We start from the raw sequence: 25,441 nt of genomic DNA on the forward strand, positions 1-25,441 counted from the left end.
TTTGAGGAGAGCAATTCTCAGTCTGCTCATTTTACTTGAATAATTGCCTTTGAAAATTGTTTTCTCTTTGGCTGTAAAATGAATTCAGAAATGTATCCAAGAGCAATACATCTTTGCTCTAAGACTTTCAAGACAATTTTCACATCAACCGTCACCTGAAAACAACAGACTGCTATATAAATATAGAGGAACTTTACACATAAGAAAGTGTCTTACATCTGAATTTATTTGCAAATTAATATTTTATCTTTATTTTTTGTACAATCAAGCATACAGTTCTGTGAAAACTGGAAGATAAATGTCTATGCATAAGTAGGGATATGTAGTTGTTTAAAACATGGAAAGCACCAATGACATTTGTTGTTTTATTTTGTACCTTTCTAATCCGAAATGGCAGAAAACAACAACAAATGTTTTCATTTTATTTTGGGTTTGCATTTTAGTGCATGTTAAAATGACTAAGAGGCTCATTTTCAAAGCGCATAGACTTACAAAACACACAGTAACTTTGTAAGTCTATGTGCTTTGAAAATGAGCAACTTAGTATGCACTAAACTGCAGAAACCAGATTAAAAATGGGACAAAGAGAGAAAAAAAGCAATGAAGCACAAAAAATTTTTTTTTGAAACAAAAGCCTTTTCCATGTACAGTCTTGTGCTTAAGATTTTACATGAAAGAAATCACAGTGCTTGGAAAGAAGCACATTGTTGTCTCCTGTTTAACACTGCACAAACACTGAAAGAACATATCTAGTGATACGCAGAAAATATGCAGCGCAATATTTTGGTTGTCCAAATAACTGGCAGATTTAACACATTAGGAAATACTGAGATGGTAAGATGCATGCCAAGTTCTCTTTATTCCTTTTCATACCACAGAGAAATTAGTTAACTTCAATGTGATTAACAACAGCAATATCTTTCCTAATGGAACATCATTAAATACACCACAGGTAAGCCTGTCAGTTATTCTTCTCTTCAAAAGTTTATATTCCACTCTAGTTACCAAATGCAATTTTTCCCAGTTTGAAAACAGCCATATATTTTCTTACATTGGCACAATCACATTACGCATTTCCTGAGAGAATGGAAAGCAGCAAGTTTAATATTTGCTTATGCTTTTCAAGTGAGCTTACAACTACCTTGCAATGCATGTTTTGAGAGAGAGAAAATGAATGGAATGTGGAGGCATTTTCACAGAGATTTCTGTTTAAACAAGCATGCCATTTTCAGAACAATGATTTGACATCAGATTGAACAGCTTTGGGTTATTGAAACTGCTGATTGGCTGGTTCATGTAGGTCAATGCCGCCTGCTGGGACAGAAACAAGTTAGTATGACTTACGTCTGCTGCTTTTAACTTTATGCATGAATTCTAAAGCAGCTTTTTTCCCCCCACCATAATACTATATTAGGCACAATTCTGGGTCATTGAAAAAATTTGAAAATACCAATATCAAATTTTCCTCTTCTTCAGTAATAAATATGCCATGCATGATGCACAGTAATTTAGTGATTATAGGCATAAATACGTTACCTCATACTTTGAGTATACGAATTAAGAGAGCGAGCGAGAGAGAGAGAGGCACATGCTAAACTGAAACACTGTTTTATTGTGACATTTATGACATTGAACCCTGGTTATCAACAATTCAGGTACTACATAATGTCATGGTGTACGCTGGCACTGATTACAATCTGATTTTTGACAACATTTAATGGTCTTTATTGACCTCAGTGCAATTTAAGTCACAGAAATTTCATCAGATTTGTGTATACTGTTATGAAGTAGTTGGTCTTTATAAGCACCTTTATAAACCCTCAAATTCAGGTTTTCATCTAGTTTACAAATGCCTCAGTGATAAAAAAAAAAATAGCTTGATTACAGTACACACACACTTAATTTACATGTAGTATAGGCATAACTGAGTTAAACTACTGAGCTAACTTTGGTTTGACTGTAAATTAATGAAATATTTAGACTGAGTAATTGCAACTTGGCTTGTAAATTGTGTAAATATCACAGTGCATTCATAAAACTAGGTTGAATTACTAGCACCAAAAAGACACTATAAATGGCTGACCTAGTATGTTTGAGTTGGCAAAGCAAAGTTTAACAACCGAAGAAACCAGATGAGTCCATCTACTGAGAGCACATTCCTGTACCTCTGCTGAAATGAAAGAATGTCTCAGCATCAATGGCCAACTTCCAATGGAAAAAGTCCTGTGTTCCAAGATTCAGCATATCATTATACAACACGTCAAGGTAGCTCAGCTACATGTATACGAAGCCTGAGAAAGTGGTTATTGAGCTGCAGTTTGTTCCGGTACCTTGTTTACGTAATAACAGAAAGTGCTTATTTGTCGAGACAAAATTCTCAAGAGAGCTTGTACCTATGATATGGAGAATCGGAATGGGGAAACATTCAGTCCTAGCTACCTGTTTTTGGTCTGAAGTATTTGGTTTTCAGTTGGTGAATTAAAGAAGTGAAATCTGGATTTTCATTTTCAGGATATCACCCAGCTCTCCACTGAGGTAGTCTCTGTCATGTTTGTCTTCAAGATGAGTTAGTTCCTTCTGTTTATAGAGTGGAGCGCTGCTGATTTGTAAAGAATAGGTTCCACGCACTGGCTTCTTCTTTGTCAGATGAAGATAACTGATTCCTTCCTTCTGGTTAATTTTGAAGAAGCCGCCTTCATTTCCAGAGTCAATTAAATATCGGTTATGATTTGTTAGTGCAGTAAGAGCTGGAGTGAGTTCCAGGATACGATCCTTGCTGTTTAAACTGGAGATGTTGAACATAAAGATCGCAGTTTTTTCAATAGCCCAGCTTGCAAGGCTAAGTTTCTCTTCCATTTCAGGTTGCTCCTAAAATAAAATTCAGTAAAAGCAAATGAAAATATACTCTGAATCAAAAGCAAGATATTTACAGCATGCAAACAGTTGCAAAAATGTATTTTTGATCCAGTACTTTCCTCCCGCTGTATTTTCAGTTTGATTTTGGCCAGGGCTGGGATCTGGCACTGTGAGCTTTTATTCGGAACCACTCTGGGATTTTTACTCCTGTTTTGTATCTTCCTTTCCTTTTACCCCACAATCCCCCAGATACTGTATAGGTCACCCAAAGTTGGTCACACAACTTTGGGTGCAGATCAGACTAGATCTGTGCACAAACTAATTAGCTAAATTAGGTGATAATCAATTATTGGCATTAAGAAACATTTAATTGGCAGTAATTAGGAATTATGCATGGATCTATCTATGCCCTATTCCAGCGTTTCCCAACAGTGCTCTGCGGCACCCTGGTGCGCTGCAGTGAACTCTCAGGGGTGCCGCGGCACATCTTGACCTCCCTCATGCCACCCACAATCCAGAATCATTCCCTACTTTCCCCTTGAACAGGTCCGGAATCTGCTGCTTCCTGCTTCTTCCCTCTCTGCCACTACAGTGCTTGCAGCTTACATTTCGGGCCACCTGCAATTCCCACAGGCACTGCGGGGACCTCCCTCTGCTGGTCTGGCCCTCACAACAGGAAGTTGCATCAGAGAGGGCCGGAAGCGGCAGATTGGGAAGGCCCCGGAGTGCCTGCCTGTGTGAATCACGTACGGCCCGAAAATGTGAGCTGCAAGCACTGCAGCGGCGGCAGGGGAAGGAGAAGGAAGTAGCAGTGATCCTGGACCTGCAGGAAGTAGCTAACGATGCTGGATTTGGGGAAGGCAGAGGTGTGCTGGATTTATGGGAGGAGAGGGGCTGCAGGGAATGGTGTGCTAGACTTTCTGGGAAGACCCATGTGGCCTAGGGGGTGCAGAGACCTATGTGGCCGGGGGAAGTGGGTGCCACAAAAAATTGCTCAGACACTAAGGGTGCCATAAAATGGAAAAGTTTGGGAACCCCTGCCCTATTCTATAACATGTGTACCTAAATTTCATAGTGTGCAACTCCAAAGGGGGCATGGCCATGGGAGGGGTGTGGGCAGGTCAGGGATGTTCCCAGAATGTAGACGCAGTGCTATAGAATAGCTGGATTTGCACACTTAACTGCTATCAGTTGGCCATAAATGCTCGCACCCAATGTTAGTTACAAAATGCATGCTTAGTTAGTATTCTGCAAAGGACTTTCTGTGCAGAATATCCTTTACAGACTACGTTAGTGCACAACATTTCAGTGCCTATTTTTGAGTGCCCTTTACAGAGTTAAGCTTAATATGTCTATTTTTGGTCTTTGCAGTGACAGTCCTTGACTGGGGGCTGTTCATCAGGGCTCCATCTGAAACCCTGCAATCACGGGCTCTAAATCCAGCACTGGGTGGTGCCTTTAAGCAATGGCCAGGATTCCTTCCCAGGGTCTGCGCATGCCAACTGGCCTTTTGAAGTAGAATGCCCAGCTTGGGGATTGAACTGAGGATCTTCCATGTGGCACTACATAGTATTAGCTACCTGAGCCATACTGACAGATCAAAATCCAGAAACAGTGGGATACCATGCTGGTATGAATATTCCAATTAATTATTATAAAAATGAGGAAAAAACGGTGCAATTTGTTCTTTCTCTCCTTTACTGTTCTTCCAGTTTATTGCCCAAACCTTACCCGTCCTTCTGTAGAAAATATTAGACAATACCTCTAGCAAAAGCAGCTTTTTGACTAAACCCCAAGAGGAATGTACAAGAGCAATCAGAGAGTAATCGGAACGGAATAATGAGGCAAATTTATAAAGGAAACAAATTTTACGAAGTCTTACTGGACAAAGGAGTAGCCTGATGGTCGGAGCAGTGAGCTGAGAATCAGGAAAGTTAGATTTAAATCCCAATGTTGCTCCTTATGATACTGGGCAAGTCATTTAACCCTCCACTGCCTTATGTACAAACTTAGACTGTGAAACCTCCAGGAACTGGGAAATACTCACTTGGAACTGCTACGTGGAAAAAACCATGTGCAAAATCTGTTACCCTTATTCTCTGAACTTATTAACTTCTAAATATATTTTAGAATGATGGAAATTAAAAGATGCATAGTAGAGGGATGGGACTGAATTCTACTTCAATGAAAGGGAATTAAGATCCACCCACTGATGCCACGGCTTTGAGATGAAATAATTTAGGGACATGGCTGCCAGACAAAATAAAGCACTATTGCCAGTACTTTATTTACATATTCAGTGGCATCGGCAGGTTGTAGGACACCACTGAATAATTGTATCAGCTGCTGCTCATTGGCTTACGTTAATGTCACTCTAGAATGTCACTCTAGTCTAGGTCAGCGGTTCTCAACTGGTGTCATGGGGCCGGCCAACAGAAACAATGGCTGAGAGAGGAAAGCGCAGGCAGCAGGAAGCAGCCCAGCAGAGGAGACACGGCTACACTAATCCTAGTGCCACGGCTTCTTCCTGGGCTGTGCAAGCAGCAAATGTGCCTACAGGCTTTCACTTCCACCAGAATGACAACCTGGCTAAACATGGTGTGCTGCCTGGGAAGGAGCCGTGGCGCTAGGATTACTGTAGCAGCGTCTCCTCTGCTGGGCTGTTTCCTGGTGCCTGCTCACTCCTCTCCCAGCCACTGTCCTGAAAGCTTAGGCTGCACTTTTTTTTGGGGGGGGGGGGGGAGGGGGGAACAGATACAGAGCTGCTGGACTATGGAGAGGGCAGAGGAGACATGGAGCTACTGGACTATAAGGGTATGGGGGAGAGAGAACACAGAGCTGCTAAATCATAAGGGGAGGGAAGGGGAGTTGCTGGACCATAAGGGGACAGGGGGAAGGGAGAGAGGAAGGAGTTGCTGAGCTATAGGGGTGGAGGGGGGAGGGAGACATAGAGCTGCTAGACTATAGGGGTTTGGGGGAGAGGGGACACAGAGTTGCTGGATCAGAAGGGAGGAAAGGGGAAGGGAAGAAGACAGGGAGTTGTTGGACTATAGGGATGGTGGGGGCGGGGGTATGGAGCTGCTGGACTATAGGGGTGGAGAAAGAGAGGGGACACAGAACTGCTGGATCATGGGTTGGAGGGGAGAGGTGAAAGAGCTGTTGCACCATAACGTATGGGGAACAGGAAGCTTCTGCTCTATAGGGGTGGTGGTGGGTAGGAGAGGTGACACAGAGCTGCTGGACTATAGGAAGGGGGAGAGAGAGAAGGGACACCAAGTTGCTGATTAATAAGGGTGTACAGGAAGGAGAAAGGACAGGAAAATGCTGGACCATAAGGGTGGAAGGGAAGGGAGGGAATGGAAGAAGATAGGCAGAAATTGGGGAGAGGACAAATGGACAGCACACACTGGGAGAAGGCAGGAAAACAGAAATGAAAAACTGGGGCCACCATGCTTTGAAAAATAAAATGACCAGACAGCAAAGGTAGAAAAAAGAGCTTTATCTTGAATTTAAGTGGAATACAGTGAAACACTGCTTGCACACACGCCATTATTGCACAGGTCTGGATTATGCACAATAGCAACATGCCTCCCAATGATGTCAGGTCTGTACGCAGTACAACGCAGTGCTGTAGTCCTCGATGTCTAGTTTTTAAAAAAGATTTTATCAGCGCCCACCTGCCTGCCTCTGGAGTTGTCTTACAAAAATTGCCAAAAACGCATGCACACAACAAGGTTTTTCGGTGGCCTCCCATCTACCCAGTTATGTGAGTGCTTCTTTGGTAACTTTTGTAAGACAACTCTGGAGACAGATTCGCTTATATGCGCACTGATAGTATGCAGTTCCAAGGTCTTTGCCTCTCATCTACAGCATATTATTAGTGCTCCACTGTATGTTAGCTTTGGGAAATGTGTATCACAGATGGCTAGGTTGACTTACTGAGGTTCCCAGTTCAGTTTATGTCTTCATTTTTCTAATTCTCATTTGTGATCCCTTGTTCTGTATTTGGTGAGGGTCTGTCTGTGTTTTGCCTGTGACCAAGGTGTGGTATTCTGTTTGCATGTTCTATTCTACCAGTAGTAGGTGCATGGGTGTTCTAGGGCCCAAATAATATTTGTAGTGCTGCCTGTTCAAAGGTAGGGTTCAGGTTGTTTGAATCATTGGAATTTGTGTTATTTTTATATGGTAGGTTCACTATATATATGTTGAGTTAGGATTTTTTTTTCAGATTTTGTATTTAACAATGTGGCAAGATTTATGTTGCTGTTAATCAGATGGCATGAGATGGGAGGGGGGGGGGGGGGGTATGGGTTTTGTGGATGCAGAGCACATTTATGTTTAACTCAAAACAATTGCTATATTTTGTCAGACCAAATGTCTGCGAGGGTCATGCATGTGGTGTGTCACATATGTGAGCATCATCTGTCAGGTGTGTCCCGACTGAAAAAAGGTTGAGAACCATTGCTCTAGGTTAAATTTAGCGCCAGCCACCAGCCCACTCCTAATCTTACCTCCCCATCTATACATAAGTTGTATATGTAGACACCATGGTGGTGTGTTCTATACATAAAATTATCTGTAGAAACAGTCCAAATTTAAAAAAAAAAGATTTATGTGTTGGACATTGGAGCTGACTGCATATGTTTCTTTCTTTTTTTTTTTTAATCCAGCACTAATTCTTAAATAATCCAGTCTCTTGTTTATCTCTGCAATTAAAAGTCATCAGTGATTTTACTTCCATATGAACATTGTCGCTGGAGAGGCTTACACATGAAGTATGATATGAGGGGTGATATGATACAGACGTTCAAATATTTGAAAGGTATTAATCCGCAAACAAATCTTTTCCGGAGATGGGAAGGCGGTAGAACGAGAGGACATGAAATGAGATTGAAGGGGGGCAGACTCAGGAAAGATGTCAGGAAGTATTTCTTCACGGAGAGGGTGGTGGACGCTTGGAATGCCCTCCCGCGGGAGGTGGTGGACATGAAAACGGTAACGGAATTCAAACATGCGTGGGATAGGCATAAAGGAATCCTGTGCAGAAGGAATGGATCCTCAGAAGCTTAGCTGAAATTGGGTGGCGGGGGGAAGAGGGGTTGGTGGTTGAGAGGCTAGGATAGGGGAGGGCAGGCTTATACGGGGTCTGTGCCAGAGCAGGTGATGGGAGGCGGGACTGGTGGTTGGGAGGCGGGAAATACTGCTGGACAGACTTATACGGTCTGTGCCCTGAAAAAGACAGGTACAAATCAAGGTAAGGTATACACATATGAGTTTATCGTGGGCAGACTAGATGGACCGTGTAGGTCTTTTTCTGCCGTCATCTACTATGTTACTATGAGGGGCATTTTCAAAAGAATGTCCAAGTCAGGTTTGTGGTGCTACTTTTTATTTGTTTTTAGATAGCAGCAGCCCTGAATCCGAGTCCCTGACGAAGATTTTTCGAAACCCTGCAGAGTCAGACTCATGATGGATTCTGCCACATGAGAACGGTTTGCTTGCCGAAGAATTTGGAGAGAGTTGATTGATGCCAAATGAAGTTGTTGCTGTCGGGTGTAGTGCATTGAGATAAGTGCGCCTTTATTTAACAATAAGGAGAGATTTAAATCAGCAAGCTGTATTTTCTGTACATTTTTTGAAAATAATTTAAAAAAAAAGACAGGGTATAAGGTATAGTAGAGTGCATAGTATTATGTTAAAACGGCATACTACATCAGTGCACTATCTACTATAATAAAACTCACCCTCAACGTTCTGAGGACACTGACGACAGTGAAGCCAAGCCACTGACTTCAGTTCCTTCAGGTTCGAAGGTTCGTGGTAGTCAAGCCACCGGGCCCCGCCCTCGCGTCAAACGTCATGACATCGAGGGCGGAGCAAACATTGAGGGTGAGTTTTATTACTGTACCTGTGCTCCGCCCTCGTGTCAAAACGCAATGACGTCGAGGGCGGCCCAGAAAAATCACCACCCACACAGAGCTATGACAACGCTAACAGCGGCGGTGCACGAACCAGCTACAACCGCGATGAGCCACGGGGCGGCCCAGGAAAATCGCCACTGTTCTCCGTATGTGAGTCACCCCCCCCCCCCCCCAAAAAAAAAGCTAGCGCCCGTTTCATTGCTCTGAGAAATGGGTCTTCTTTCCTAGTTTATAATAATTTGAAGTACTATTTCATCTTATATCCCTCTTGGGAACGTTATTTCCTGGTTTAGTACAAAAATGTGTCATCAAATGTACTTTGCACAGCGTGTTTATGGACCAGATATTAGTAGAGTTTGCCTTATGATTTATAAAGTTATGATTAGGAGTGTATGAGTGATAGTATGTTTACGTTAAAGAATTAGAGTAAGTGCTTTTTGTTTATTGAGGATAAGGATAGACAGAGTTAGGAGAAATTATTCTTTTTTTCATTTGTGGTTATTTTGTCACAGCTTGGATTGGGAGCACATCACATTTCATTTGGAGATTTTCAATGATCGAGAAACTTATCCACCCTTAGGAACAGTTTTTCACCTTCGGGTAGTGTCGTTTGGGTGAGTTACAACTCTGAGAATCTCTCTCCTTCACACTATATTTATTTTTAAATAATCATTTATTCTTCTTGTTTATAAGATCTCTCTATTCATATACCTCTTTAATTGTTTTAATTACCCTGGCTTGTGGTAACTTGTACCAGAGGTAGTGTTGAGAATTGTATCAGTAGTACTTGGTTTAAGTCAGAATTGGGCCATTCTGCGACCAAAATAAACGTCCATCTCGCAGATATTTTCAAACAGGAAAAATGTCAGGGTTTCTTGTTCGAAAATAAGTGAGGACATCCAAAATGGACAGCCATTTTCCAAAATAAAACGTCCAAATTATGAATGCCAAAAAACCAGGGACAAGGATATCCGTCTGCCAGCATTTGTACAAAAATGGCCACACAGACATCCTTGTAGAACAGAAGGGCAGCCTAGTGGTTAGTGCAGTGGCCTTTAATCCAGGACACCCAGGTTCATTTTCCATTGTGGAGGAGTGGCCTAGTGGTTAGGGTGGTGGACTTTGGTACTGAGGAACTGAGTTCAATTCCTGGCACAGGCAGCTCCTTGTGACTCTGGGCAAGTCACTTAACCGTCCATTGCCTGCTGCATTGAGCCTGCCATGAGTGGGAAAGCACGGGGTACAAATGTAACAAAAAAAAAAATTGCAACTCTGTTATTTTAAATGGTGAACCCTCCAGAGACAAGGAAATACTGAGTATACATCACCTCGATAGCTCTCAGGTGTCTAATATTTAGGTACAGTAGGTACATCTCTGTTCATGGAGGGCTCACACTTTAAAGGTTAAAAAAAGAGCAAAAGTGAGATTTGAACCTGGGTCCTGATTTATAGTCCACTACATTGGCCACTAGTCTATCCTTCAGATCTGCTTACTGGCATGTTCAGAATGCCCATAATTCCTAATGTTGTTGGAGAACCTAGTTTCCCTTTCTGGTGTCACATTCAGGGCTGAGGGAGGGGGACATCAAGCACTGGGGGATTCATGAGGGGTCATGCTTAATCCCTCCAAAGGTCAGCTACTCCATTTTTATTTTATTTATTTATTTATTTGTAACATTTATATCCCACATTTCCCCACCTATTTGTCGGCTCAATGTGGCTTACATAGTACCGGAGCGGCGTTACAGACTCCGGTGTAAACAAATACAAAGTGATGTTGTGGTAAGATAAAGTTCATGTGGCACAGCCACACTAGGGAATCGTACAACGGATATGCTTCTTTTTTAACTTGGACATTTTTTCCTATTCGATTATCGTTGTTGGATATCCTAAATTTGGGCCCTCCCTAGTCCTGTCCTAAGCACACCCACAACACACCCCCTTACCATCTGGACAAACTGCAGTGCAGGACATCCAAATTTTGCCTTTCAAAAATCATGATGTGGCCATTTTTGGCAGATGGATGTTTTTATGAGTATTCTGAGATGTTCATCTGTTTTGAAAATGAGCACCTATGTGTTTTTGCTGTTCATTATAATTATTTATAATTTTCCTATATTGTATTCCCCCTCCCACTTGTGGACCAGAAATTTAGAGTGACTTTATTTATTTTCATATTTCTAGCTAATTCTTTTTTTTTAATTCCATTTTAAATATTTTTTATGGGTCATTCTGATAATTTCACTGGAGTTGAACGTTTACCGTCATTCCAAATGTTTGTAAATTTTCTAAACAAAAAAAGTCTTTAGTGATCACCCGGCATCTAAGAAGCAGGACAAATTTTTAGGTTTCTTACAAGAACAGATTAATGACAACATTGAGAAGCTAATGCTCCTGCCAGTCATGCAAACCAGGAAGCCTCCATCAAGAAAGGACCACATGTACTGCAGTGTTTTTCCCATGTGTAGGCCAACTCTATAAACTGGGCGCTTACTTTTATGCGTGCGTTACCACATAAATGTACAGAATACTGACATATACAAGTGTGTGTGTGTGTGTGCGCGCACATATGCTCATCAATGCCAATATTCTGCAAATACCTGCTTAACTTACATAGCGTATATTTGCATGGAGAGGGGGGTGGAAAAAGGGGAAGAGCATGGGTGGGACAGAAGCGGCACCCTCATTTAAGTGGGTAACTTACAGAATACTATGAGTTACTTATAGTATTCTGTGTCCTTGCCTCATCTAGGCATCTGCACATACATCAGCTCTATGGCTGGCGCAAATGCGGACCCCTACATGTTAGGTGTGCACCTACCATGTGGCCTTGGGGAGATGCCCAACTGTGGAACTATACCCTTTGTGCCTATTGGAAGAAAGCTTAATACATCTCAGTGACACAGTAATGGGGAGGAGAGGGTCTTGGGGAGCCTGAACCCCCCACTTTGGGCTCAGGCCCCCTTCAGAACTGCAGCCCTGCCAGCCAAATAAATACAGTGCCGCCACTCCTCTCCTCCTCGCTCTGCTCAATGTCCCGGTGCATGCTTAGAGCAGCAAGGATGTAGCGAGAGGAGGAAGGGAGTGACAGCGAGCAAAGGTATAGTTAATGCATTCATGAGGGACGGGAGAGGGGGGACAGAGCAAAATTGCAGAGCTGCCTATGCTAGTAGTATATCTGGCCCCATGATGACTTATCAATTTTAGATCTAATGTGTATCTGAAGTGCTGTTCAGTTTTGAACTCAAAAAATACTTTGATAAAAACACACAAATCATCCATTGATCTTTGGCTGGTTGTTCTAACTTACCTCAGCATCGTTTGAAGCTGTTTCATTCGTACTTCTGCGATTCCTTCCTCTCTTGGGATAACCATTGATTTTACAATCATAACAAGCTTCTGGTGAGAGAGCATTGTCATCAACATCTCCACCCACTGGCAGTTCGTCATCTTTGCTTAGTCCTGCCCCGGACACACAGTGTCTATTTAGAGAATTAAGAAATCAAAATTTACATTGAATGATTGAAATAATGAGGTCTAATAAGAACTACAGTTCTGTTCACTAAAATGAGTTTTGTAATTTGCAATTGGGTGCCATTCTCCAGAAAGTGAGCACCAGAACGTACATAAGGATGGATGAACTAGTTTGGATCAGATTTCATCCACAGAGAGGAGTTGGATTCAACTCAAATTACAGTAGTTTAGCCACAATGAATCCTGTCCCACTGCATCCAGAATTGAACTTAAATCTACATAACCCAGTTTAATATTTAAAGCAGCAGCTGCTCTGTCTAGCTCATGGTTTTTGAGGTAATTCAGAGTTTAGATAAAGATAGTTCTTATTTGGATACTCACTTGCCAAATTACAGTTCTGTAACCGTGTGAATGTCAGCCAGTTCAAATGTTCATTTTTAAGATGCAAACTGGTATGCTTATATGCAAACTAAATCAGACTGAGTGAAGTGAAGCCTGTCAAATTCAATCCCAACTGTAAAAATTCAGTTTAAAATTTAAAAAAAATGCATCTGTTTTAAACTTAGATCTTACCCTTGTCCTATTCTGAAGTACCCAGATGGACATCCACACGCATAGCCACCTTCTGTATTTGAACAGCCGTAACTGCATGAGTGTTGAGAGGAGCCACATTCATTGATATCTTGGCAAGACCCAGAAAATTGTTCATACTGAAATCCTGTAGGACATGAACACTTGAAACTTCCCAGAGTATTGTGGCAGGATGCTCCTCCACAAATATGCATGTTGAGGCATTCATTCTCATCTGTAGAGAAATGTACAAAATTTTCATTAATGCTGTGGGGGAGGGGGAGAGGAGTTATCAACATAGGTACCATTAAAAGATGTGTTATTTTATTATTAAATCCAGGTATTAGTAACTAGGTCTCACTGCACAAAATGGAAACCCACATTGATAGCTATGCCCCCTGAGTCTCAGGTAACCACAGCTGATATTGTGATGTCATAATGCCTCATTCCAAAATTGATTTGATTTGCTTACTTTATTTATTTTTTGTCTATTAGATTGTAAGCTCTTTGAGCAGGGACTGTCTTTCTTCTATGTTTGTGCAGCGCTGCGTATGCCTTGTAGCGCTATAGAAATGCTAAATAGTAGTAGTAGTAGTAGTGTAAGAGCCAACCTCATCAGTGATGTCACAATGGCTTGTCTGCCCTATACTTGGCTCATTTTCATTATAAATAGAAGTGATTTTGATTTCTAGAGACATTTCCATTTTCTTTAATTAAGGGGGAAAGTTATCAATGTGGGCTACCATTAAGTGTTATTTTACTGTTAACCCCTGTTATTAGTAACCAGGTCTCATTGAATAAAAAAGGGACTTGTGCTAAAACAACACAAGTTAGTAGTAAAAAAACCCACGTCTTAATCTTAGTCCACATTGCTAACCACGTCACTTAGTGTTTCTAACTTTGTGCTTTTCTTGTGCACAATCCTGCTAAGCTACCCCTCACTTCTATACTGTTCAATTCTACAACATACTAGCATGGAGTGAACCTCCAAAAGGATTTAGTTGCCTCCTTCTCTCTTCCATTACTGTTTTCCCAGTCTTTTGGTCAAACCTTACCTGTCCTCCTTTAGATTTCAGTAGAGAACACATGAAGCAGGAACAACTTTCTGATCCTATCCCAGGAGGAAAACTACAGGGCAAGTCAGGGAGTAACTGGCAGATAAGGATGTAGGAATAGATTTATTAATGTGCACTATCACATTAGCATGTGCTAATGCCATTAAAGTGATTGACTGGGTTAAGAAGTGGTTGAGTGGAAGGCAACAGAGGGTAGTAGTCAGAAGCATAGCGAGGGCAGCTGACACCTGGGGCGGTTCACCGCTGCGCCCCCCCCCCCCCGGATGCAGCATGGCGCACCCCCCCGGAGCGCGCAACCCCCCCCCCCCCGGAGCGCAGTCTTACCAAGGCAGGCGGGCGGGAGGACCGCTCCGCCCCGAGTGCAGTCGTTGGGAGCTGCGTTGGCTCCGTTGGTTCCCCTGCTCTCTCTGCCCCGGAACAGGAAGTTACCTGTTCCGGGGCAGAGAGAGCAGTGAACAAGCGGAGACGACACCCCCCCTGCGGCGTGCACCCGGGGCGGACTGCCCCACGGCCCCCCCTTCCTACGCCACTGGTAGTAGTAAATGGAGCTTATCCTGAGAAGAAGCCTTTGAAACTTTTTCTCTCTGGGTAGCGAAATTTAGCTAAGTTTCACTAGATGGTTAACTTATATGCTCAAATTCTGGCCAGGCCAGGAGATGAGATTAGTTCAAGACAGAAAGTTAGCTCTGAGAATCAAATGTATCCTTTTAAAAATCAGCTCCTCTAAGGGACTGAGGTACAGATGGTCATCTTCGAATCCTCTCTCTTCTTCTCTGAACATACTCAACAAACTGCTAAAACCTGTCGTTTCTTTCTCTATAATATCACCAAAATTCGTCCTTTCCTTTCTGAGCACACTACCAGAACCCTTATCCACACTCATCACCTCTCGCTTAAACTATTGCAACATGCTTCTCACAGGTCTCCCACTAAGCCATCTCTCTCCCCTTCAATCTGTTCGAAATTCTGCTGCACGACTTATATTCTGCCAGTGTCGCTATGCTCATATTAGCCCTCTCCTCAAGTCACTTCATTGGTTCTCTATCTGTCTCCGCATACATTTCAAATTCCTCTTATTGACTTACAAGTGCATTCACTCTGCAGCTCCTCAGTACCTCTCCACTCATCTCTCCCTACACTCCTCCCCAGGAACTCCATTCACTGGGTAAATCTCTCTTATCCGCACCCTTCTCCTCCACCGCTAACTCCAGACTCCATTCCTTTTATCTTGCGGCACCGTATGCCTGGAATAGACTTCCTGAGTCAGTACGTCAAGCTCCATCTCTGGCTGTCTTCAAATCTAGGCTAAAAGCTGCTTTTAACTCTTGACCCTTACTTGTTCAGTACCCATGTTTTATCATTCCCACCTTAGTAATTCCCTTATCCCTTATTTGTCCTGTTTGTCTGTGCTAATTAGATTGTAAGCTCTGTGGAGCAGGGACTGTCTCTTCATGTTCAAGTGTACAGCGCTGCGTATATCTAGTAGTGCTACAGAAATGATAAGCAGTAGTACTCACAATGCCACTTTTGCACTTCCGCCTATCACTTACAAAACTAAAAAAAATGTCTTCCCCCCCCCCCCCCCCCCTATTTTACTGTATTGGCTATTTTATGGTTAAATAGAGGACAACATATTTTTTACATATGTTAGTGATAGGAGGAAGGGCAAAAGTGGCATTCTGAGACTCAAAAGTGAAGGGAAGAATATGTAGACGCTGATAAAGAATTGCTTAACAAACATTTCTGTTCTGTGTTCATAGCTGAAGAGCCGGGAGCAGGATTGCAGTAGACAAACAAATAGGAATTTCAGAGGACTGTGTTTGCGAGGAGCTGGCTAAACTAAAGGCGTACACAGCGATAAGGCCAGATGGCATACATCTGAGGTTACTGAAGGAATTTAGGGAAGTTCTACCAGCTCCGCTGGCTGATCTTTTCAATACTTCTCTAGAGTTCGGAGGACTGGAGAAGAGCACATGTGGTCCCTCTCCACAAAAGCGGAAGGAAGAGGTTGGGAACTGCAGGCTGGTAAGTCTGACTTCTGTGTAAGTAAATTAATGGAAACAATTTTAAAACAGAGAATAGTAAAATGTTTGGAATCTAATGGATTACAGGACCTGCAGCAACATGGTTTCACTTGTCAGACAAATTGATTCATTTCTTTGACTGGGTGACCAGAGAGTTGGATCGAGGGTATGCGCTAGATGTGGTGTATTTAGATTTTAGCAAAGCCTTTGACACGGATCTGCATAGATGACTAATAAGTAAACTTAAGTGTCCTTGGTAAGGGCCCTAAAGTGACTGACTTGGTTAGGAACTGGTTGAGTGGAAGGTGGCAGAGGGTAGTGGTAAATGGAGTTTATTTTGAGAAAAAGGATGTTACCAGTGGTGTGCTGCAAGGTTCGAGTTTTGGGCCAGATTTTAAAAACATTTTTGTAAGCGATATTGCTGAAGGGCTGTCTGATAAGGTTTGCCTCTTTGCGGATGATACCAAAATCTGCAATAGGGTAGACAACTCTGATGATGTGGCTAACACAGGAAGGACTTAACAAAGCTAGAGGAATGGTCTGGAATTTAGCAGCTAAGATTTAATGCTAACGAATGCAGGGTTATGCATTTGGGGTGCAAAAACCCAAGGGAATGGTACAGTTTAAGGGGTGAAGAACTTTTGTGTGTGATGACCTTAAGATGGCCAAACAGGTAGAAAAGGTGACGGCAAGAGCTAGAAGGATGCTCGGGTGCACAGGGAGAGGAATGGCCAGTAGGAAAAAGGAGGTGATGATGCCCCTGTATAAGACTCTGGTGAGACCTCATCCTACATAATAATTTTCACCTCCAACGTTCTGAACGCTGCCTGGGACTGTGGCTCCCTAGGAGGTGGTGAGCTTCCGTTGGTAGATCAGAGTGACGTCATGTAGGATGTCTCTCTGGCCCGCCCTCACATCAAAATGCGATGACGTCGAGGGCGGGTAATCTCTCCTACTACTCCCCCTGCCTGAATAACGCCGGCGCAGACACAAATACAACTTTGGATGACAGGACAGGTATGCGACGGCGTCGGGGGAGGTTTTCCTGTGGGAAGGGGGGATTGACAGGGTTGTGGAAGGGGGGTCCAGGGGTCAGTAACGCGGGGGGGGGGGGTTGAAATCGGAGGGAGGGGGGAGTCTGGAAATCGGTGGCAGGGGCATGAGGGGGCCTTGAACTGGGAGGGAGAGAGGGGGGTCTGGAACTCAGAAGGAAGGGAGGGAGGGGGGTGTGGAACTCAGAAGGGAAGGAAGGAAGGGAGGGGGGATCTGGAACTCTGAAGGAAGGAAGGAAGGAAGGGAGGGGGGGGGTCTGGAACTCTGAAGGAAGGGAGGGAGGGGGGTCTGCAACTCGGAAGCGAGGGAGGGCAGTCTGGAACTCGGGAGGGAGGGAGGGAGGGGGGTCTGGAACAAGGGAGGGTGGTGGTGGGGGGGGAATTACCTTGCTAGCGCCCGTTTCATTGCCTACCGAAACGGGCCTTTTTTACTAGTTTAGAATATTGTGTACAATTCTGGAGACTGCACCTTCAAGAAGATATAAACAGGATGGAATTGGTCCAGAGGGTGGCTACTAAACTGGTCAGTGGTCTTTGTCATAAAGTGTATGAGGGCAGACTTAAAAATCTCAATATGTATACCTTGGAAGAAAGGTGGGAGAAAAGGAGATATAATAGAGACATTTAAATACCTATGTGGCATAAATACACAGGAGGCAAGACTCTTTCAATTGAATGGAAGTACTAGAACAAAGGGGCATAGGATGAAGGTGAAAAGGGATAGATTCAGAGGTAACCTGAGGAAATGCATCTTCACGGAAAGGGTGGCGAATTTGTGGAACAGCCTCCTGGTGGAAGTGGTGGAAATGAAAACAGAATTCAAGAGAGCTTGGGACAAGTACATAGGATCTCTAAGGGAGTGATAGAGAGAGTAGATTGCATAGATGAACAGACTGGATAGGCCATATGGTCCTTATCTGCCTACAGTTTTCTAAGAAAGCTCCTATGCTGTACACGGCTTTTCATTTAGGAACCAGTCAAACTGTAATCTCTATCAAAGTAAACTTTTCTTTTATCAACTAGTCTGAAATAATCTTTGAGTCCTCATGCAAATAAATGGGAAATGTCTAGAATACCCATAGAGGACAGTTTAAAATATCAGAACAAGTGGAATGCAGATACTATAAATGCAATTCCCAACAATGTCTGTGGTATAAAGTGTCTCTGGCAGTAATTAAAAGCAGAAACATCCTGAAAATATGGAATGATATGGACAGATTTATTTTATATGCTCATTAAAATGAACAGGACCAGACAGAGTTATGAGACCTTATGACATGTTCTTGAAGGCTAAGTTCAAGACAGATATTTCTACACCGATCCTTCCAAAACCAAAATATGATAGATGATCAACTAAACTATGTCTCCAAACAGCCCTAGCCCATGACAGAATTCTTCATGGTTTTTTTTTATTTTTAGATTACAACACAGTAAACTCAATATGAAGGTTATGGCACATTGCTAGACTGAAAAATCCTTTAATCAAGTAGACAGTGACATAAATACCATCCATATAGTCAGCTCCAGCCCATCCACTAGGCAGACCAGGTGGATTCCTAAGGCATTTCAATTTAGGGGCAGCATTGGCACTTGATCTCCTGGTCTTTCCTTCCTTCCCTCCCTCCCTTCCTCTTTCCACCCGAGGTGTTTAGACTTTACCTCCCTTTCTCAAGGGCAGTGATGCAGCAGTCGGAAGCTATACAGAATACATCATGGCCTGTGCTGGGCTTTTAGCATCCACAGACGCTCAAGGCCTGCAAGTTTGCACCCCCTCTGAAACAGAAAGTTTAAAGGAGGCCGGAACTGACCATATGCAAATGCTCAAGGCACTGTGCTTGCCATGATACATCTTCTATAACTGCTAACTGCTAAGTTGCTGCCGTGGAGGATGGGAGGTAAGACCTGAACATCTCATGTGGTGGGGAAGTGGAGGGAGGGAGGGAAGGAAGGAACAACAGAGATGCTAGAGACCATATGGGTGGGGGTAGGGTAGACGACAGAGATGCTGGAGATCATGAGGGTGGGGGCTGGAAGAGGAAGACGCTGGAAACCATGGAAGGGTGTATGTGTGGAAAAGAGAGATGCTGGAGAACAATTGTGGGGGGGGGGGGGGGGGGGGAGGGGAGAGAAATGATGGAGACCAAGGGAGGAGGGAAGTAGGGAAAGAGAAAGATGGTGGACACCATGCTTTGAGGGGAGGGCCTTGAGCTGTGAGCAATTCCTTGGTGGGGGGGCATAGTTGAAGGTTCACCTAGGGCATCAGCTACCCTTGGGCCAGCCAGTCTTGTACACAGTCCTTGTAGTATGGAAAGTGAGATCCCAGTCAAGAAGGAGAGCAGATACCCCTGAGCAGCAGGATGGAGACAGAGTACTGAAAACATTGTACTTCTCTCCAACACTCCCAACCTAAATGAATTACTGATTGGCCCTGCAGCTGGGATCAAGTATCAGGATAAAAGCTACATGAATCTGTGGCTCTTACATGAGATGTGGTTCCATAGCAGCAGATGTGCTTAAGAGGTTCTCCTACTGATGGAGCTGATCTGGTAATTCAGTGCAGTATGGCAAATATTAGATGTAAGTTCAGTGTTTGATGTTCATCTCCTGCCAGCCTCAGATACTACAGATTGTATTCTCTTGTTACTATGTAAGCCGCAGTGAGCCTGCGATGAGCGGGAAAGCGCGGGATACAAATGTAATAAATAAATAAGCTTTTATCAGGCACGTAGAGGAGCCAGAATCTGAACTTATGTCATTGTTAGTAGACTTTAAAGAGTAATTGCTTCCCTAAAAATCAGAAAGTGTGTGTATTAGTTTTCTAAAATAGGTAGTTTTATGTTACAATGGATTCCTTCTATAACCACATCTGCAGCTTGTTTTCAGATGACTGGGAAGAGCTTTTGTTTTGCTTTCCCATCCACTTAGTAACTGATGTTGATACCCATCTAGAAGTCTGTAGATTTTGGATTTCAAAGTTTTCCAGAAATTTTCTAAATAATGGCTATTTTTAAATAGAGAGAGGACATCATTCTCTAAGGATGTTCTCCAAGCCTATGTCCATGGGAAGACTCATATGAAATAAACTCCACAGTTTCTCAAAATATATCACACGGATTCATTTCCTTGAAGATGTTAGATAAAAACTGGTACATATTGACTTTGTTGATCTGTAATTAAAATGAGTTTAAATTAAGTTTTAACAAAATGTCACATGATGGTCTGAACTCTATTGGGCATTGAGACCCTCCTGAGTTCATCTAAACAGGCTTTAAATGAATCTTCATAAAGATAGATAGATGGATGGATGGTGAGGCAGATTATTTTTTTTCTGAACAAACTTATTTTCTGCCTTAAACATTATTAAAATAGAACCTTTTATTAAGACAGATAAAAAAACACTTGCCAACACATTGATTCCATTGGTAGTGCTGGAGATACCCTTGTGGGCAGCTGCATCTGTATCCTCCAATTATGTTCTGGCAGCCATGTTGGCAACGATGGCTTCCATCGCATTCATCTACATCTGCAAATAAGGCACAGAGCACAATTTAGCAGTAGTTTCATTTCAACAGTGTTATTAGAAGATGAGGATAAGAAATGTTCAACCTGCCAGGACAATATTTCTGTGGTCCAAATTCAAAGTGATTTAACCAGGAAGGAGAGATTTCTGCCTGGTTGAATCAAGCTGAAGTCAGGAGCAGATATTCAGTGGCACCTATTCTATTCTATTCAAGGTATTTATATCCCACTAATATCAATTCTGAATCTAAGTAGGTTACATAAATTCAAAGACATACCATTAAGATCGAGAAAATCCTACTAAGGACCCGGATTTTCCGTGCTAGTGCATGGACTGGACTGGGCACGGACTATTTGGGCCTAATTTAGCTGGTGGCAAAAAAAATTGACCCCTTTGTTTCTAACTCTAACAAGGTTATCAATAGAAATCAAACAAAATTTAGGGGTCCTTTTCCAAAGGCACGCTAGCATTTTTAGTGCATGCTAAAAATAAGCTTGCACTAAACACTAGAGATGCTCATATATTCCTATGGGTGTCTCTCGCATTTAGCGCACGCTAATCATTAAAGTGCACTAAAAACGCTAATGCGCCTTTGTAAAAGCCCCCTTAGGGATTCTTTTACCAAGCCATGCTACGCAGCAATGCCGAGCCTGCAGGAATCGCTAGCGTGGTTTGGTTAAAGAGGTATAAAATCAGTGCTAGGGTCAAATTGCTTTAGCTAAATCTCCTGAAGTAATTAAAAACTGCTCAAAGTTTGAAAAAAACCCTGCATATTTACAAAACAAATCCTGACACCTTTCTGACTTCTAAATTCAGCAATGGCATTAAATAGTTGTAAAATTAAAATATATTGAACAGGGCTGAGCTCTGGCATTGAATTTCTGGGTATATGGGACCGGCAAAAACATAGCCGGTTAAGTGCAATATTCAGCAATTAACTGGCTATGATGAACTGCATAAAGATAGGACTGACTTTTATGCGGTCCTATTTATGTGGTTACCTTGCTGGTTAAGTGCTAAATATCGGCACCTAACCAGCCAAGTGCTGAGTTTGCCCCTGGAATGCCTCCAAAATAGCTGGTTTTGGTTTGGGCCATTGAATATGCCCAGTTATCCCTGGACAGCCAGCCTAAACGTTTTTGGATTTATATCTAATGAAGGAAATTTCCAAAAGCCATTAGCATTTAGAGAAATTATTTAAAAGAAACATTTCACCTAAGGTAGGTGGAAATATCAGGAAAGGAAAAACGTAGTTGTAGGTACTTTAAGAGTTTAAAGACTTTAGGTGATGAAGTCAGTGAAGATAGAGCATCTAAAATTACTGAGTGGTGCATCCTAATTTCTCCACTGCATAGAAACTGTGTAAGGCTTAGAGAAGTTGGATTTACCTGTAGTACTGCAGCTAATTGTTAAAAAACAAACAAACTGTACCTTCACAACTAGCTCCAGTCTGATCGAGAGCAAAACCACGCTGGCATTCACAGGCAAAGCTTCCTGGAGTATTCTGACAGACACCTCTAGCGCCACACAGGTTGATCTCAGAAGTGCATTCATTGTTATCTACAAAGACAGGTTAAGATCATGCATTTAAAAAAATCTGAGTGGATAACTTGGGGCCCTTTTACCAAGCGGTGGTAAGCACTAACACAGAGAATGTAGTAAAAGCAGTTAGCTTAACGGGGTTTAAAAAAGTTTTGGATAGCTTCCCAAAAGAAAAGTCCATAAGCCAGTATTAAAATGGACTTGGGGAAAATCCACTGCTTATTTCTAGGATAAGCATCATAAAATGTTCTGTACTGTTTTGGGATCTTGTCAGGTACTTGTAACCTGGATTGGCTACTGTTGGAAACAGGATGCTGGGCTTGATGGACCTCCGGGCCATCCCAGTATGGCAATACTTATGTACATATTTAGTGCACTCTAAAAAGGCACTAGTGCAGGACACGGTAGTTCTGGGATTGGCGTGCCAATCCTGCACTAAAAAATATTAAATATGTTTGGAGGCAGAGAGTAGGCATGCTCTGCGCTAATTAGGTAGCACAGGTAAATTGCTGCATGCTGCCCGTTTAGTGTGAGGTTAGTGCAGGAGCCCTTACCACCTAGTAAACAGGTGGTGATAAGGGCTCACATGCTAATGGCCACATGCTAATTAGGAAATTAGCACATGGCCTGAATGGAAAAATAGAAATTGCAGCCATTTTACTGATGTGCTAAAAGTGACCTCAGCACGTGGGAAACCCACATGCTAAAAACAGCACAGGCCACTTTTTGGTATGGCTTAGTAAAAGGGCCCCTTAATGAATTGTGCATAAGAAAAGCCATGACCTCAGGTGAAACAGTGCAACTGGGGCAAGATGAACCCTTGGTACCAGATCATAAAAGCAATTGTGTCAGCCAACCATGCATCAGAATCCAACACTAATTACTGTCTTTACACAAATCATATCTGGATACAGCAGAATTCATACTCAATTAAAAAACTAAAAAGAACACACATGCACTTCTTTCTACTCACCAATGCATGCTGTGTGATGCTGTGTAAATCCAGGTGGACACTTGCAAGTGAAGCTTCCAATTGTGTTAACACAGATGAACTGACAATTATGTTGTTTTGTTGAACATTCATCCAAGTCTTGAAAGAAAATCACATCTGGGTCAGTATTCATCCACCACAGTTTATTTATTTATTTACTAGTAAAAAAGGCCGTTTCTGTTTGAAAGGAAACGGGCGCCTGCAAGGTTTTCCTCTGAGTGTGTATGTTTGAGAGAGTGTATGTGAGAGTGACTGTGTGAGAGAGGCTTCTGTTCCTGCTGCTGTGCATTCCCCGTGTTGTGCTGATTCGCTGCTCCCTGTTTCGTGGCTCCGCCCCTCTCCCTTCTACTGGCCAATCTGGTGTGGGTTGTGTGACATCACTATTATCTACTCCAACATGATCCACGGTTCCAGGCAGCCTCAGAATGTTGGAGGTGAGAATTATTATATAGGATGGCATTTCTATCCCACATTAGCCCAAGTGGAACTCAGGTTCAATGTGGTTTACAATATAAACATAAAAGAAAAGAAATAAAATAAGAGTTACATTTAAAGACTACATCATAAAAAACATTAAATAAGAAGTGATGAGGGCAAATCCAGTAGGACGTCAGGAAGAAGTGAAATATAAGGAACTAAATAACATTCAGCACTGAGTTCTAAAATTGTTGAAGACTGAGCTAAAAAAGTAAGTTTTCAATAAATTAGAAAATAATCCATAATCACTAGTATATCTAATTTGTTTAGGAAGAGAATTCCAGATTTTGGTGCATTGATAAGAAAAGTTAGCATTGTGGACTGTTTTGTAAGATACATTTCTGCAAGTGGGGAAATGTAAAATGAGATATTCTCTGGATGACATGGAAGCATTGTGTGGAGGTAAATAAATGAGGGCAATCATATGGGACGGTGACATACCAAATAAAGGGCTCCTTTTACTAAGCGGCGGTATGCCCAACGCGGGCTTACTGTTCGCTATACAGGAAGTACTGCTGGCTACCGCAGCAGCCCAGCGGTACTTCCCACCCCAAGCACGCTATCATTTCCAGTGCTTCAAAAATTTATTTTTGTAGCATTGGAATGTACCTGGTGGTAATCACTGCCCAGTTACTGCCGAGTTAACGTGGGAGCCCCTACCTGACCATTTCCTGTAGGAAAGCGAGACTTCCCTTTTACCAGCTGCGGTGAAATGAGGCCTCAGCGCACATGTAAAGCACGCGCCGACGGAAGCACCGGACCTCTTTTGCCACAGCATGGTAAAAAGGGCCAAACATTTGATGGACCGATGCACGTAGCTTGAACGAAACAGAAAGGACGATATTTAGCTAGCGGCAGACAGCGTTTTATTGTCCTCCGCCGGCGCTAAAACTGGAAATTCAATGGCAGGCCCTGTGTGGGCTTTGGCATTGAATTTCTGTTTTTTTTAAAAGCCAACTAGTGCATGCCTGTTTGTTTTATTTATTTTATTTATTGCACTTGTATCCCACATTTTCCCACCTATTTGCAGGCTCAATGTGGCTTACAAAGATCTGTTATGGTATCGCCATTACAGGGTAAAAGATACAAGTCAATATTCAGACTTAAACAGCCATGGGCTAGTGCATAAAGATAGGACAGCTATTTATGCAGTCCTATTTATGCAGTAAACATGGCTGGTTACCTCCGAATATTGGGAGCTAACTGGACCCCACTAGGCCAGTGGTCTTCTTCAACAAGCCGGCTTGTTGAAGAAGACCACTGGCCTAGTTGGATTAGCTGTAGCTCCACATCCCCATGAGCACCTGAGGATACTGTACACAAAAATTATTGCCACTCTGCAGAATGTCCCAAAAGATGCAGCGTACAGAAAATATACAGAGCAAATCGTAAATGAGAGACTCAGTGCAGTGCAAACGGAAATATATCCTGATTGTTTATTCTACATCCTTGTCAACTAGTTAATTAGCTGACCTAGAAGAGTTCCTTGACCCCTGATGCAGGCGTTTGTACACCGAAACACGGCCCGTGTCGGGTTTTCATCATGAATAAAGGACTACATTTTTCTCAATCCTGAAGGCCCAGTGTTTACTTTGTTTGTTTATTTGGTTGCTTTTGTATGCTGTTTTCCCTCTGTTTTGTGATTGTCTTATTTTAGCAGTTCTATGGAAAGTTAAGCTATTGTTTAAAGGTAGTCACTCAGTAGGTCTTTTTCACTTTTGTCATATTCTCTTTAAATCTGAATCACAAGTTTTACATTTTACCTTTGCAGCTTCTTCCATCTTCCTGCAAAATATATCCTTTGGGACATGAGCACTTGTAGCTGCCCTCTGTATTTCTGCAGATGAAGTTGCAAGGCTTGGGAGATTCACTGCACTCATCAAGATCTATAATTGAAAAATAATCGGATCAGATTCTTCCTGATAACAGGCCTGATTT

At 42.5% G+C, this 25,441-nt stretch overlaps 1 protein-coding gene across 1 annotated transcript in view; it reads right to left on the reverse strand.

Moving 5' to 3' along the window:
- Positions 1–1,393: 1,393 nt before the first annotated feature.
- Positions 1,394–25,441, reverse strand: part of FBN1 (fibrillin 1) — a 415,078-nt gene continuing 391,030 nt past the window's right edge. Inside the window, exons 60-66 of the mRNA XM_030189555.1 lie at positions 25,267–25,389; positions 23,009–23,125; positions 21,925–22,053; positions 20,377–20,496; positions 12,825–13,056; positions 12,088–12,259; positions 1,394–2,868 (exon numbers count right to left, since the gene is read on the reverse strand). Coding sequence (XP_030045415.1) covers positions 2,479–2,868; positions 12,088–12,259; positions 12,825–13,056; positions 20,377–20,496; positions 21,925–22,053; positions 23,009–23,125; positions 25,267–25,389 — 1,283 coding nt within the window. The 3' untranslated portion in view covers positions 1,394–2,478. The remainder of the gene's footprint in view (positions 2,869–12,087; positions 12,260–12,824; positions 13,057–20,376; positions 20,497–21,924; positions 22,054–23,008; positions 23,126–25,266; positions 25,390–25,441) is intronic.

This window comes from Microcaecilia unicolor, chromosome 1 (genome assembly GCF_901765095.1).
Source record: "Microcaecilia unicolor chromosome 1, aMicUni1.1, whole genome shotgun sequence".
NCBI lineage: Eukaryota > Metazoa > Chordata > Amphibia > Gymnophiona > Siphonopidae > Microcaecilia > Microcaecilia unicolor.